The sequence below is a fragment of the Varanus komodoensis genome, unplaced genomic scaffold (assembly GCF_004798865.1).
Source record: "Varanus komodoensis strain SLA01 unplaced genomic scaffold, ASM479886v1 scaffold20_1, whole genome shotgun sequence".
Classification (NCBI taxonomy): domain Eukaryota; kingdom Metazoa; phylum Chordata; class Lepidosauria; order Squamata; family Varanidae; genus Varanus; species Varanus komodoensis.
Genome location: NW_025335587.1, coordinates 10,285,558 through 10,300,112, shown reverse-complemented (window position 1 = coordinate 10,300,112; position 14,555 = coordinate 10,285,558). Strand labels below are relative to the sequence as shown.

The window sequence follows — 14,555 nt, the reverse complement described above, 5'->3', positions numbered from 1 at the left end:
GAAGACATTTAGAAATATGGTCTCCATTTGGTATAGTAATTTATCAAGTAATTGTGTGGACATCACTGCAATGAAGTAACAATTCCATCAAATAGACTTAGTACATATATCAATTATTCTTTCCTTTTCACCTATAGTACTCAAATGGATTCTATGTATTTAGGATGCAATCCTATACACATTTGGACAGAAAGGAAGTCCTACAACTCTTAGCAGTGTTGGCTGGGTACTGCTAGGAGTTTTAAAATATTGGATGATACCATAATGGATCTACTTTAAGCCAACTTTCAAGACTGAATTATTCCTAATATTGCAATATAATTTAAAGTATAAAACATACAATTCAATCTCAATAGAACAAGTTCATAAAATCTTATTTTAATTTGAAACAAACTTCAAATGAACAAGTGTCTCTAAAATACCATTTTAAAGGAGTCCAATGCAAAAGTTAAGTAACCAACAAAACACCATGTCAATAAAAACCTTTCAGCTAAATGCCTCTCTTGCCGGTGTTTGAAAGGAGATAGAAGGGTTATCAGCTAAAATTGCTAGGCTTCAGCCACAGCTTACCATGTAAGTTTCCATATTCTGAATGTTGTTTTCCTAATTGGTGCTTCTTGCAGAAAAAGTAAGCACTAGTCCATCGGCTAGCTATGTTAAGAATTAAAACTGATTTGATATTAAACATGTACAAGTATTTAATATGTTTTGAAGTATCAGTTGCAAGACTTGATGACTGAGTGGCATTGGGATGACAGCATGAGGACCAGCCAAAAATCCACACGCATTCTCCAAAATTGTAATTAGCATGTGGAATTACACCCTTAGTGGTAAAGTTGCACCTGGCCTCAGAACTGAGCATTTAACATGTTGTTTTTAATGTGATACTGTGAAATTAAGATTCTTTGTTAAGAAAATTAAAACATTTGCTCTGTTACATATCAGGCTTGGGCAAGTTGGGAATTGTAGGCCTGTTTTCTGTCAAAATTCACTTAGGATTGCATCCTAAATTAAGCTAACTGTTCTAATGTTCTGAAAAATTGGGCCTACGCAGCTACAGGCCGTGTTAAATTAGTGAGACACAATGGGGAAATATTCATGTACTGTCCCTGGGGACATCTGCCTTCAGCATGTTAACTCACATTTCTAAAGAACAGTAGCTTTTCAAAAAGAGAAACATCTTACCAAATTTCACGAACAGTACTCCAGTTGTAGAAACAGTCTTCCTGCCATTTGTTGCTACACACTGAAAGTAGCCGGTGTCTGTAGTATCAAGGTTCCTTATTCGTAGTCGAGAGCCATAGCTTGTTGCCCGGAAAGATATCCTTCTGGGTTCTTGCACAACAGGAGCATCATTTTTCAGCCAACGAACAGTGGGAGAAGGGTTACCAGAAACTTTACAATGCAGTTCTGCTGTCTGGCCAAGAGTAGTCGTGATATTGTTCATAGGCTCATCAAGCATCAGGAAATAATCTGTCAAATATACAAAGGAATGAGATTGGCTAAGGGACAAGTACTGCTTTGTTTAAAACTATGACATTTTTGCCTTTAAGCAGCAGACAGGAAAACCCTGTTCAAAGAAAGACATTATTTTTCAGATTTTTTAAAAAGTCCAGTTAAAAACAAAACTCAGGTGTATTACTCTCATTCAGGGACATCAATGCCCACAAAAGGCTCAAATACCTATGAGTTTCCTGTTTCTGCTCTCCTTTTACTGGAAAAGCAAATTGTATACGCATTTCTTTGCTTGTTCAGAGCTGAGCCTTCCATCAAATGGAGTGAAGTCTTTACGAATGGAGATGCATATGTACTTTGCACATGGCTTTGGAACAGAATAATTAACTATGCAGATTTATGAGTGTTTAGCTTTTACACATAAAAAATGTGCAAAATAGTACATGCGGACAGTTTCAGAGACAGATGCTTATTACATTTAGCTCTCTACACATAAAATTAGCTGTCAGAAGTTCTGTTCTGTATCTCTTACAGTTCTGTTCTGTATCTCTTACAATCCAAAGACTGAGTATGCTTACTGTACACAGGGTGCAGATTGACTATGAAAAAAATGAAAAGGGGGGTACAAATGGTGTGAAGTATTGGAAGGCTGACTCACTGGAACCATGAATGAACATGGCACACTGCAATGTTTTCTTTCATGACCCATTTAGACAGGGGTCCTCAAACTTTTTGAGCAGGGGGCCAGTTGAAAGGTGCCAGTGATAGGCACGGGCTGTCAAGGCGGTGCAGGCAGGGGACGCGGGCTGGCAGGGGCAGGTGGCCAGAGATATGAGCACCTCCCAGATTGTTTCTGAATAATAAAAAGATGGAAGTTCATATTCTTAACTGCACAAAAACTTAAGTACCATTGCACACTGTCACAACTGCACAAAATGTTCAGCTGCACATTGGAATGAAACAATTTAAATGAATAGAATTGAAGTTAGACTAGCATTGACTTTGAACCAAAGTGACTAGCACAAAGAGGAAGGGCCAAAATGGCGAAAGAGTAACATTCCCTAGATACTGTTCCCATATACACTGGGAAAACTAAAGCCACAAACATGAAATCTAAGGAGTCATTCTCAGACAAAGGGAGGAGATTAAGAAAGAGATGGCATACCATAAGTCCAGGAGAAGCTGGAAAAGGAAAGGAGGAAGAAGCAACTTAGAATGGAAAACTTCTTTCCTTCAAATGGGGATATGTATACTGTGAATCTCAAGAACAGCTTTTGCCACAGCCCCCATCAGCAGTTCAGACTGTCAAGAGATAGAAAGCAACCCACTAATGAAAACCCATGAGGAGGGGAATGAGGGAAAACATAAATCTCTCAGACAAAAAGTAAACAGCCAGAAGGCTGAACACGCTCTCCCTTCACAGTCAAATTGTCCCACTCAACAGTTGGGTAAAATTTGTTTTATATCTGCAGAAACTTTAATTTTGCTTTTAGAATATTTAAATAAAATGAAAAGGCAATTAGGAACCCTAATGCAAAATGTTCAAATAGTAGTTAAGTCAGAGCAAAGAGGTGAGAAGAGGAAGACATTTTTGTTATATGCCTCTCTTTTAATGTTGAGCAAATGCAGAATGTACAACATAAGATGCAAGGAAGAATACAAAGAATTTTTCAAACAAATCAAATCCTGATATCCTTCCAAAAGAAAGCTGCACAGCTTTGGTCTAATAAGAAAAGAATTCTTACCTCTCTGACAGAACTATTGCATTGTGATATATCCCTGCTGGATCAAAAACAGTTCTACCTTCTGCCACCCCAGATAGACTATAAAAGATTATTCCTAATCATTAACTTTAAATCACAACTTTTTTGTTTGGCACATTATCTGAGAGGATATGGTATAATCCCTCAGAGAGTCTTCAAAGAGCTTGGAGTTAGAGCCCTTGCTAGAGTTCGAAGGGTTAACTATGGTACCTCCTCACTAATGCTGATTTGGACAGTTGTGGAGGAGTCTAGCCTTGACAATAAAGATAAAACACAAATGGTCATTCACAGTGAGTCAGGTGGACTTTTAAAATTAAGGAACAAATTGGATGAGCTACTAATGCCAAGGAGAATTGGATTATGTGAAGAAGATCTGGCATTGAAACTATTTGCCTAATGGAAGACTTCAATGCAATTGTCGACAAACACATAGACTATAAGAGCAGCAATAAAGGAAAAAGAGGAAGAAGAATACTTCCAAAATCATTCTTTAAACTATCAGAGGAATGTAGATTTATAGATGCTTGGAGACACAAAAATACAACTATAGCTAAACATACTTTTTACTCGAATAGACATAGGTCATGGTCCAGAGTCGATATGGTTGGATGACTCCAGACCTAATTTCAGATCTGCTAGAAGTTGAAATAGGCACTAATGTGTGGGCTGATCATAACCCCATAACTATGACCTTAAGAAGAACATGAAAACTGCCTAGATGGACATGTAATAAATGCATACTGAAAGACAAAAACTTTAAAGAAGAAATGACAAGGGAATTGAATTTTTTCTTTCAAGAAAATAACATAGAAGAAACCTCCCCACAAAACATTTGAGATACAGCTAAAGCATATGCCAGAGGACTGATCATAATGTATACAGCAAATATAAATAAAAGGAAAAGACAAGAACGACTTAAACTAACAGATGAACTAATGAAGTTGGAACTTGAATCACAAAAGCACGCATCAAAAAAGTTCTTAAAAGATACAGATGAATATTTTAAAACATAAACTGAATCTATTAGAAACAAACAAATTAGCTAAACAAGTTAAAATGGCTAAACAAAACTTTTTTGAAAACGCCAATAAACCTGGAGGATGGTTTGCATACAAACTAAAGAAAGAGAAAAGAGGCCAATCTTTAAGTTGACAGATGGAGAGGGTCAATTACAAGTACAAAGTACATCAATAAAGAAAATAGTTAAAGATTTCTTTGTAAAATTATATTTATTTATTTAAAACTTTTGTATGCCGTTACCACATGCCCAGGCATCTTGGGATGGCTCACAATACATACAATTAAAAACAACAAAATGATCTTTATAAATAACAAATTCAAATAAAATATTACATAAGAACAAAAAAATGAAAACAAAAAGAGCGACTGTTCAATGATAAAATATTCATTTTCAAAATAGCGATTAAATAAAAATGTTTTAACCTGGTGCCGAAAAGAATATAAATTCAGTGCAAGGTGCACCTCTCCAGGGAGTGCATTCCACAATCTGGGTGCCACTGCAGAGAAGACCCTGCTCCGGGTAGATTTTTTAAAATCTCCTTTAAAGAGAGCTCCTGGAGCAGAGCCTCTCCTGCAAATCTTAAGGGGTGTGAGGGCATGTAAGGGAAGAGGCGCTACTTCAGGTTTCCTGGTCCCAAGCTGTTCAGGGCTTTATAGGTTAAAACCAGTACCTTAAATTGGGCTTGGACTTCAACTGGAAGCCAATGTAGCTGGTAGAGGACCGGCGTTATATGAGAATAATGACCGGTCCCCATCAGCAGCCTGGTAGCTCTGTTCTGTACCAGCTGAAGTATCCGGACCGTTTTCAAGGCCAGCCCCATGTAGAGCACATTACAGTAATCCAACTGGGAGGTTGGATTATCAAGCTAATATCAAGCTAAAGTATCAACTGAGAAGATTCAAGAATATATTCAAAAGGAAAATTTACCAAAGCTGTCGGAGAACCTCAAAAAGATATTAAATGAGGAAATAACAATGAAGGAGATAAGTGAAGTGATTAAGAGATAGTAAACTGACAAAACCCCTGGCCCAGATGGATTACCAGCAAAGTATTATAAGTGTTTTGAAGAAATCCTAAGTGCACCATTGAAGGACATATGTAATGAAGTATTACTAGAAGCTAAAGTACTGAACACCTGGATCGAGACAACTATTACTCTAATACTAAAAGAAGTGGACTTGATGCAGATTCAAAACTATAAAGCAATATCACTTCTAAATGTGGACTGCAAAATTTTCACCTCAGTAATGATGTAAAGGTTGAAGAAATTCTTAATAAACTTTATACACACAGATCAAAATGGCTTTTTACCTAAGAGACAAATTAGAGATAATGTGAGGAATATCCTGGATATTTTAGGGTATTATGAAGTACATTCTGAAAAACAAATGGCATTATTGTTCTTAGATGCACAAAAGGCATTTGATAATGCCAACTGACAATTTATGAAACAGCAACTAAAACAGATGGAATTTGGTGAAAAATTCATGAATACAATAACAAGCATCTACCAAAAACAGACTGCAAGGATAATAGTTAATGGAGAACTTACAGAGACCATTAATATCGAAAAAGGTACAAGACAAGGATGTCCTCTATCACCATTGCTATTTATACTGATCTTAGAGGTTCTCAATAGAAGTATTAGAAAAGATAAGGATATTAAAGGAGCTAAAATTAAAGATGGAAACTATAAACTTCAAGCATTTGTGGATGACCTAGTTTTTATCTTGGAAGACCCGTTGGAAACGGTGCCTAAATTACTAAAAAAAATAAAGGACTATGGAGAAGTTATTGGGATGCAAATAAATAGAGAAAAGACTAAACTATTAGTTAAAAATCTTACAACTGAGCAAAAAATAGTCTTGATGTAACAAGTAGATCTCCAAATAAATACTCCAAATAGATATCTCCAAAGATTACTTGGGAATTTGTCTAATAGCTAGATGTGCTACATTGAAAGAAGATAATATGTTAAACTGTTTAAAGAGATTAAGAATGACTTGGAAAAATGGACTTGCAACTATCACTGTTGGGAAGAATAGCCATAGTAAAAATGAATGTATTACCTAAGCTTTTGTTTTTATTCCAAACAATTCCCATAGAAATTGAGAAAAGGTTTTTTGATGATTTAAATACAGAAGTTTTGAGATTTATATGGCAAAAGAAAAAACCAAGAATCAAATCAAAAATGGTTCAGGAGGCTAAAGGACATGGGGGCTTTGGTCTTCCAGACTGGTTGTTGTATTATCAAGCGTGTGTTTTAATGTTGTTAAAAGAATGGATAATTTTAAGAAACAAAAGAATTTTATATCTTGAAGAACATAATTTGCAAATGGGGTGGCATGCTTTTTTGTGGTACGAGAAACGTAAAACTCATGAATATTTCCAAAATCACTATATTAGGAATTCATTGATTTTGGTTTGGGAAAAATTAAAGACAAAACTTTATAATAAGATACCAAGATGGCTTTCTCCTATGGAAGCCCTTGTATATCCAAATGTTTTGAACTTTAATAGGATTGTGACCTATAATGATATTCTTGACAATGATAGAAGATTGAAATCAAATCAAGAACTACAAGAACAGGGTATTGATCTTTCTTGGTAGAAGTGCAAATACAATCAAGGTAAACTAAAGAATATAAAATGCGTGGATTTTACAAGGAACAAACAATGTTTGATCAAATAATTTTAAAATCAGATGAAAAAATGATTAAAAGATTGTATAGTTTTCTTTTAGATATGAAAATGGAAGATAAACAAGTAAAGGAAACTATAATATCATGGGCACAAAATTTTGGATATAATATTGAGTTGCACTAATGGCAAAAGTTGTGGGAAAGAAATATTAAGATAATTTTGGCAACCTCATATAAAGAAAATCTTTATAAAATGTTTTGTGGATAGTATTTGTCACTGAATAGATTAGCAAAAGTGTTTTCAAATATGTCAAACAGATGTTGGAAATGTAAACAAAAGCCCGGTACTTTCTATCATATGTGGTGGACTTGTGACAAAACAAAAACATACAGGGTTAAAATACTTAAATGGCTTGGGGAAATGTTGCAAAGACATGTAATATTTAAGCCAGAAGTATTTTTGTTAGGCATTCTTCCTGATGACTTTGACAAACAAAGCATATATTTGACTTTGCATGTAATCACAGTGGCGAGGATTGTATTTGCACAACACTGGAGGAATGAGGAAATACCAACTGAAGAATCCATTTTAAAGAAGATACTGGACTGTGCAGAAATGGACAGACTGACTTTGTCTCTTAAGGAAAAAGAAGATACATATTATTACCAAACTTGGGACTTCTTCTATCAATGGCTAGAGAAGCAAGACTATACTTAGGGCTGAAATATACGTTAATTGTAATTAATTTTGAATGATCATTTGCTTTATTGGTAGAATAAAAACTTGAAAGCCCAAAAGAAGATCTGGACTGTAGGGGTTAACTTCCTTTCTTGCCCCCTGGGTTCTGTTCTCCTACCACTTCTGTCTTCTTGCTGTCACTTTCCTCCCCGCACATCATGTCCACCTCTAGATCCTCCTCCCTCTCACTTTCCTCTGTTTCTCCTTAATTCTTCTGTTGCCAGCCTGCCTCCACTCTTTCATCTGGATGTTCTCTCTCTGGGAGAAACACCAGTACACCTGGGCCCTCAGTGTTTGGCTGCATGCACACCTCCCCTGCCCAACATCTAGTCACTGAAGGTCTTGATGATTCGGAAGTTGGCTTTACTGTCTCTTCGCTCCTCACAGCATGTTCCCCTTGGCTGCCTATTGGGTAGGAGATGGCGAGCACTGCTGACCCTTCACAGACTGATTTTTAAAATATTATAATAATTTTGAATATTTATTTATTATCAGATTTGTTTGAAGGCCACTCATTAGCACTGCACTCTCTGTGCAACCATTACAATAAAATTACCAATAGATAACATAAGGAAAATGATACAATTAAAATCATAATAAAGTAGATAAAATAAATTATGTATAAGATAAAACTTGTTAATATATTAAAACTGTTCCAAATTAATATAAAAATAATCTAAGATGTGCTATAGGTGCACCAAAACAAAGGAAGGTTTTTGTCAGGTGCATAAGGTTCATCAAAGTGGGCACTTAACAAATCCTGATGATAAAGCATTTCATAATTGGGGTGCCGCCACAGAAAAGGCCCTCCTCCTTGTAGCCTCCCCATTAAACTCCATAGAGAGAGGAACTCAGAGGACAGTCTTTGTTGGTGACCTTAAACAATGGGCAGGAATATAAGGAGTAAGACACTCCCTAAGATAATGTGGTCCAAGCTGTTTAGGGATTTATATGTCATAGTCAAGACCTTGAATTCAGCCCGGACTGGAACAGTAGCCAGTGCAGCTGACAAAGGAGAGGTGTAATATGTTCATAAGAACTAGTCCTCACCAGCAACCATGCTGCCCTGTTCTGGATCATTTGAAGTCTGGATTGTCCTCAGTAGAAGCCCCACATATAGTGCATTGCAGTAGTCCAATGCGAAGGTTACCAGTACATGAATGACCATGGCAAGATTACCCTCATCCAAGTAGGAGCGTAGTTGGTAAATCAGCTAAAGCTGATGAAAGGCACTCCTGGCAACCGAGTCCACCTGGGCAACAAGGGAGAGCTCGGGGTCCAGGAGCACCCCCAGGCTACGAACCTTGTCCTTTAAGGGGAGTGCAACCCCCTCCAGGACAGGCTTACAATCTCCCAGTTGAAATGGAGGTTTACTCACCAACAGTACTTCTGTCTTGTCAGGATTGAGCTTGAGTTTACTGGCTCTCATCCAATCCATTACTGAGTCCAGACACCCACTGAGGGTAGAGACTGCCAGACCTGGGTCAGATGAAGATGAGAGGTAGAGCTATCATCAGCACAGTGATGTTTATCAGAATTGTTTTAATTAATTTATTATTTTAACTCACACTTTGATTAATACAGGTGTTATGTTTGTTATATGTATCATATTTATACTATTGTTATATGTACAGTAAAACCTTGGATTGCAAGTAACTTGTTATGCGAGTGTTCTGCAAGACAAGCAAACATTTCTAATAAATTTTAACTTGTTAAACGAGCAATGTCTTGCAATATGAGTAGTATGTGACGCCGAATGTCACATGATCACAACTGAGCCAATGGCTCTTTTCTCTCTTGCTGCAGTCCTATAACTAACTCCCAGCATCCCTCTAGGAAGGGAGGGTATGCTGGGAATTACAGAACTGTTTTTCTATCTAAAATGCATAGGATTGCACTGGAAGCAGCTTTAAGCTGACAGCATTTCCTTGTTGGTTACTGCCAGGCATACGCTCATTCTGAAGACAAAGGGGTTGTTTTATTAGAGTCTTGGGTTGTTTAGTGCTATGCACTGACATTGACTAACTTAACTGAATATGTTTAACAACAATGCAATGTCACATTTCCACAAATCCTCAAAAGGAGACAAAAGCAAGTGTCATTGGATAGGTTCCTTGTTAAAGCTGCATAAAAAGAAAAAGATTCTATTGAGCCAATAGATAGCAGTGATTCTGTTAGTGATAGTGAAAATTGTCCTACACAATAAGCCTCCTCTCTCTTGTCTCCCCCACACCAGCCATGAAGGTTTTCAAAGATAAGTGCAGGTTAATTTATTTTTCTTTATATTTTGTATTTTATTACAGTATTGTAACCATTTTTATATGAATATTTTTGGGTTGTGAAACGAAGCATCTGAGTTTCCATTATTTCTTATGGGGAAATTTGCTTTGATATACAAGTGCTTTGGATTACAAGCATGCTTCCGGAATGAATTATGCTCGCAAACCAAGGTTTTACTGTATATTGTTTTAACTGTTTTATTATTTGCTTTTATTGTTATGGTTGTGAACCGCTTAGAGAATCCGATTGGACTATCAAAGCAATTTATAGGGCGGCACAAGCCCGGAGCCAGGCAGCTTGGGGCCACTTGCACGGTGTGCTGAGAGAGCAGCAGCAACGGTATTCTCAGAGCTGCATATAAGGGCAGCAACTCACACTCAGCCTGCTCTTCTTGCTCACTCAGGGCTGCTGCCATCACCAGGGGAACCCAGCTGAACCTAGCAGGAGGAGGGAAATTGCTGGTGTGGATCCATTTCCCCAGCAACTGCAGCAGCACTGAGCAACTGGGAAGAGCAGGCTGTGCTCGAGTTGTTGCTCTTATATGCCGCCCCTCACAGCTTTTTTGCAGACTGGCAGGAAATCAGTCCGCAGACTGGTGGTTGAAAACCACCGATCTAGCCCATTGCTGATTCTCTTGACTGGGAAGGACTGTTTCCACAATCACTGCAACTTAAATGATCCATACTCGCTTGCTTAAGCCTCAGTGCAAACTGCAATGTGCCAAGCACCATTTATCCTATTATGTTCCCAGCCTGGCTAGTTATGTTCTCTAAATACAGGCTTCATGGCTTGAGGGCAAAACAGCTGTCAAATAACCCAAAACCAGGCCATGGGTTGTCTGAAGGCTGCTTTCCTCTCAAACAAGTCATGTCATTGGGTTTGGAAGGCACAACAAGCCACATCCGTGTACCAACAAACATTACATTTTAAAGAAGTCACAGTGCTTTGCTTATGCTGTGGTGATAGTGCACACCAGGTCAGAGATGCTCAAGTTTTTAAGTCAAGAGTCAGTAAAATCTCTAGGTTCTTAGCACGGCTCTTGCCCAGTCCAAATCAGGCTTTGTATGGAAGATAAGATTGGCTTTTTGTCAGTGGCTCTTGTCATGATGGCTATATGTCTGGTATGAGAAGCAGTATCTCTCTGTATCTGTTGTTGGGGAACACAAGTGGTTGTGCTCATGTTGCAGTCATGGGTTTCCCTTTGGACTACATCCATGAACTACATCATTCCATCCCTGAACAACGGCCATGTTTGTTGCAGGTGACTGGAGTTGTAATGGGCACCAAGTGGGAAAAAATGAAATTAGGCCTTCAGTAAGATTTTCTTTTGTTACTACTGTAACAGTACTGGTACTAGAAACAGTGGAAGAACTGCTTCATCTGTTAAGATAATTGAGTCAAGGCTCAAAATTATACCCTGGACATTTATAAAATCTTTGGGCATGGAGCTCAGGCCATGTATACTAGAATAGACCAATTCACTTAAATAAGTCTTCTGAATTAGGAGGATTTAAAGACTATACTACAAATCAGAGTTAGCATTTTCTTATATTTTCATTCACGGCAGCATTTATCTTATACTCTCTACTTACAAAAACTGTTTCAGAAAACAGTTTAGTGATAGAAATTTGGGTCTGAAACTAGAAAACTTTCCAAATTTAGACCACAAATAGTGTAATAATAGTCAATGTAACTTTTTAATTTGTTAGAACAATTTGCTCCCAGTCTTAAAACACAAATGCCAAGTTTTAACCTACAGAGGGTTTTTTTCTTTATGCCTGAGTTATAACCTTTGAAAAATGCTGACAGACCCTTACTGTAGTAGGCCTAGTGGGTGCCCTATAATGAACTTCTAAATTACTTGAGATAATATCTGGAAACTTGGCCTTAAATATGTTTCTGGGTTTGACCCATTGCCAATGCAAACACTGCACATCATAAGTCACCTACATGAGCCTGAGAGTATAAGCTGAAGGCACAGAATGTAAGATCTAAATATGAGATGTATTTTATTTTGCCACTTTTTCTGATTGTTGTGTTATGAAATAGTTGCAGCTGCACTTTAATATACACTTCTTTGCAGTTTCTGTGCATTTATACATATGGGCTTTGTGTCTGCATGCAGAATTGTTTAGGAAACTTTTATAGCTATGGAATTTTTGGCGGGAAGCCTCCTCCATTGTCCTGCTGCAGGTTTCTAACTGTCCCTTCAGTTCTCTTTTGACTGCCATTGCAAGTAACCTCATGTGGAATGTTTCTAACTGTTCACTATCCACAGTACAAGTACGGAAGATTTTTTCCTTCTTTGTCTATCCTCATTTTTTCTTCTTTTTACTGTTTTTGGTTGTATTTCTTTCTTTTTGTTTGTGACCTGTGCAATTGAAGTTTATATATTTATTATTAGATTTATATCCTGCATTTTTTTCTTTTGAAGAACTCAAAGCAGCTTACAGTCGTTATTTGTTTTTCGGCGCCAGGCTAAGACCTTTTTATTTAAGCAACATTTTAAATGCTAAATACAATTGAATTTTATCTGGCCAGGGCGGCTTATTTTATTTTATAATGTATGTTTTAATTAAGATAATTTTATATGGATATTTTAACTTATTGTTTTATCTATGTTGTAAGCCGCCCCGAGGCTTCGGCGAATGGGGCGGCATAAAAATGTTTTAATAAATAAATAAATAAATAAATAAATAAATAAATAAATAAATAAATCTCCACCTCCTGCTCTAAATCTTGTGAAAGAGGTTGGACTGAGAGTGTGACTAGCCCAATGTCACCCAGTTGGCTCCATGGCTGAGCAGGGACTAGAACACAGATTGCCTGAGTCCCAGACCTGCACTCTTAACCACTACACACTACACCACACTGGCTCTCTTGTAGTTGGACTCAGTGGCCTTATATGCCACTCCCAATTCTACTGTTCTATAATTCTATGATCGCCTAGTAACTGTATGGCTGTGATGGCTCCTTTCCCGAAAGTGTCTGTTGTGGTAGTAAACTGTCTCCTACTGATGGCTTGTTTCTTTTCTGCCTGTGAAAGGGGCACAACTGGAAATCTGCACTCCCTTTCAAGGCTTTACGAAACAAGTGATATGTAGTAATAAACAAATAAACATATAAATAAAAATCTGACAGGCTACAGGCAGTTCTGTGGAGGAAAGCCCTTGAAGTGGCAAGAGAAGCCCTGTGAGGCGTAAGGGACCCTTTTCTGCTCACTCCACCTTCGCAAGTTTCAGAGACTGACTTCCTAAAGTCACCCAAATAGTTCCATGGCTGAACTGCGCCTAGAACTCAGATCTTCTGAGTCCCAATTCCCATTAAGATTACGAATGGTAAAGACTGCTAATGTTAACAGTAAGATTACAAATGGTACATCCATTTGGCCTGAAAGTGTACACACATACACCTATGAGTAAGTTTCATATATATGACGGGGAACCCAAGAAACCCTGAAATTTATTTGTTAAAAATCATGTATTTATCTTTACATCTTCAAATTTCCATTTGATGCAATACACCTAACAGATGTTTTTTCCACTGCTCAAGACAGGTTTTGAACTCATTGATTTTGATGCCTTTTGGTGCAAAACATTTTTTTTTTTTTTGTTCCACCTCTTCCACATTGGCAAAATGTCTTACTTTTTTTTGTAAGGACAAAAAAAGTTGCATGGGGTGAGATCAGGTGATGAGCGGACACAAGGGTCATGCCTTTTTTGGTCAAAAACTGACAAACATTGATCATGGTGTGGGCAGGAGCATTGTCACGGTGAAGGAACCAGTCACCTCTTTGCCACAACTCGGGACATTTCTTCTGCAAATCATGACGCATCCTTCTCGAAACTTCCAGATAAAAACCTAGTGAGGGAAGCCTGTACTATCTGCCCTCCAGAAGATAATTCCCTATTTTTTTGGGGGGAGGAGTCCCCTCATATACATTTACACTGCTGATTTTAACTTGCAATCCCTCCCAGCTTCCAGAGTAGCCATAAAAAACTACTACATAGTCTAAGTACACTACATAAGTGAAAAGGTGCTTGATATGAGTTTCTTGCTTTCATTTTACGGTCTTGGTTTCATTTATTCACTTATTCCCTCCCCTTCATTCAAGCAGTTCAGAACAGCAAACCATCCATTTTATTCTCAAAATAACCCTGTGTAACATGAAGCTGTCACAAACTGGACATTGATCTGATGTGATCTGGCCATGGATCTCACTGGTTCCATATAAATCATTGGAGGTTTTGTTCCCAGAATCAACATGTTTTCTTTGATTCTTTGCAAATCACATGTAGTTTATCAAAGAGTTAAAGGAATGTGACTTGAGATGTTTGGACAGGAAGAAGGCCTACCACTAGTTTTGCCAGGGTTTTGACAAGCCAGCTTGCTTTTATATAATCAAAGCTCTCATGGAGAGAAAGCTGCAAGTACTTATCAGTGCTGAACTAGTTCTGTTTCATCTTTACTGTTGTACCATGCACACAATCACAGACACACAAATCCAACTGGATGTACAAGCATCCAAGGACATTACACAGAAACAGAGCGAGTCAGAAGGGGCCTCCCGGGCCATCTAGTCTGACCTCCGGCACCAGCTGGCTCTGCTCACGACATGCCCACCATGTGGACGTCCAGCCTATCCTTGAACACCC

At 37.8% G+C, this 14,555-nt stretch overlaps 1 protein-coding gene across 1 annotated transcript in view; it reads right to left on the bottom strand.

Moving 5' to 3' along the window:
- The window catches only part of ROR1 (receptor tyrosine kinase like orphan receptor 1), a 138,120-nt gene that overhangs the window by 54,467 nt on the left and 69,098 nt on the right, over nucleotides 1–14,555 (bottom strand). Inside the window, exon 2 of the mRNA XM_044430351.1 lies at nucleotides 1,186–1,473. Within this exon, the coding sequence (XP_044286286.1) occupies nucleotides 1,186–1,473 (288 nt within the window). The remainder of the gene's footprint in view (nucleotides 1–1,185; nucleotides 1,474–14,555) is intronic.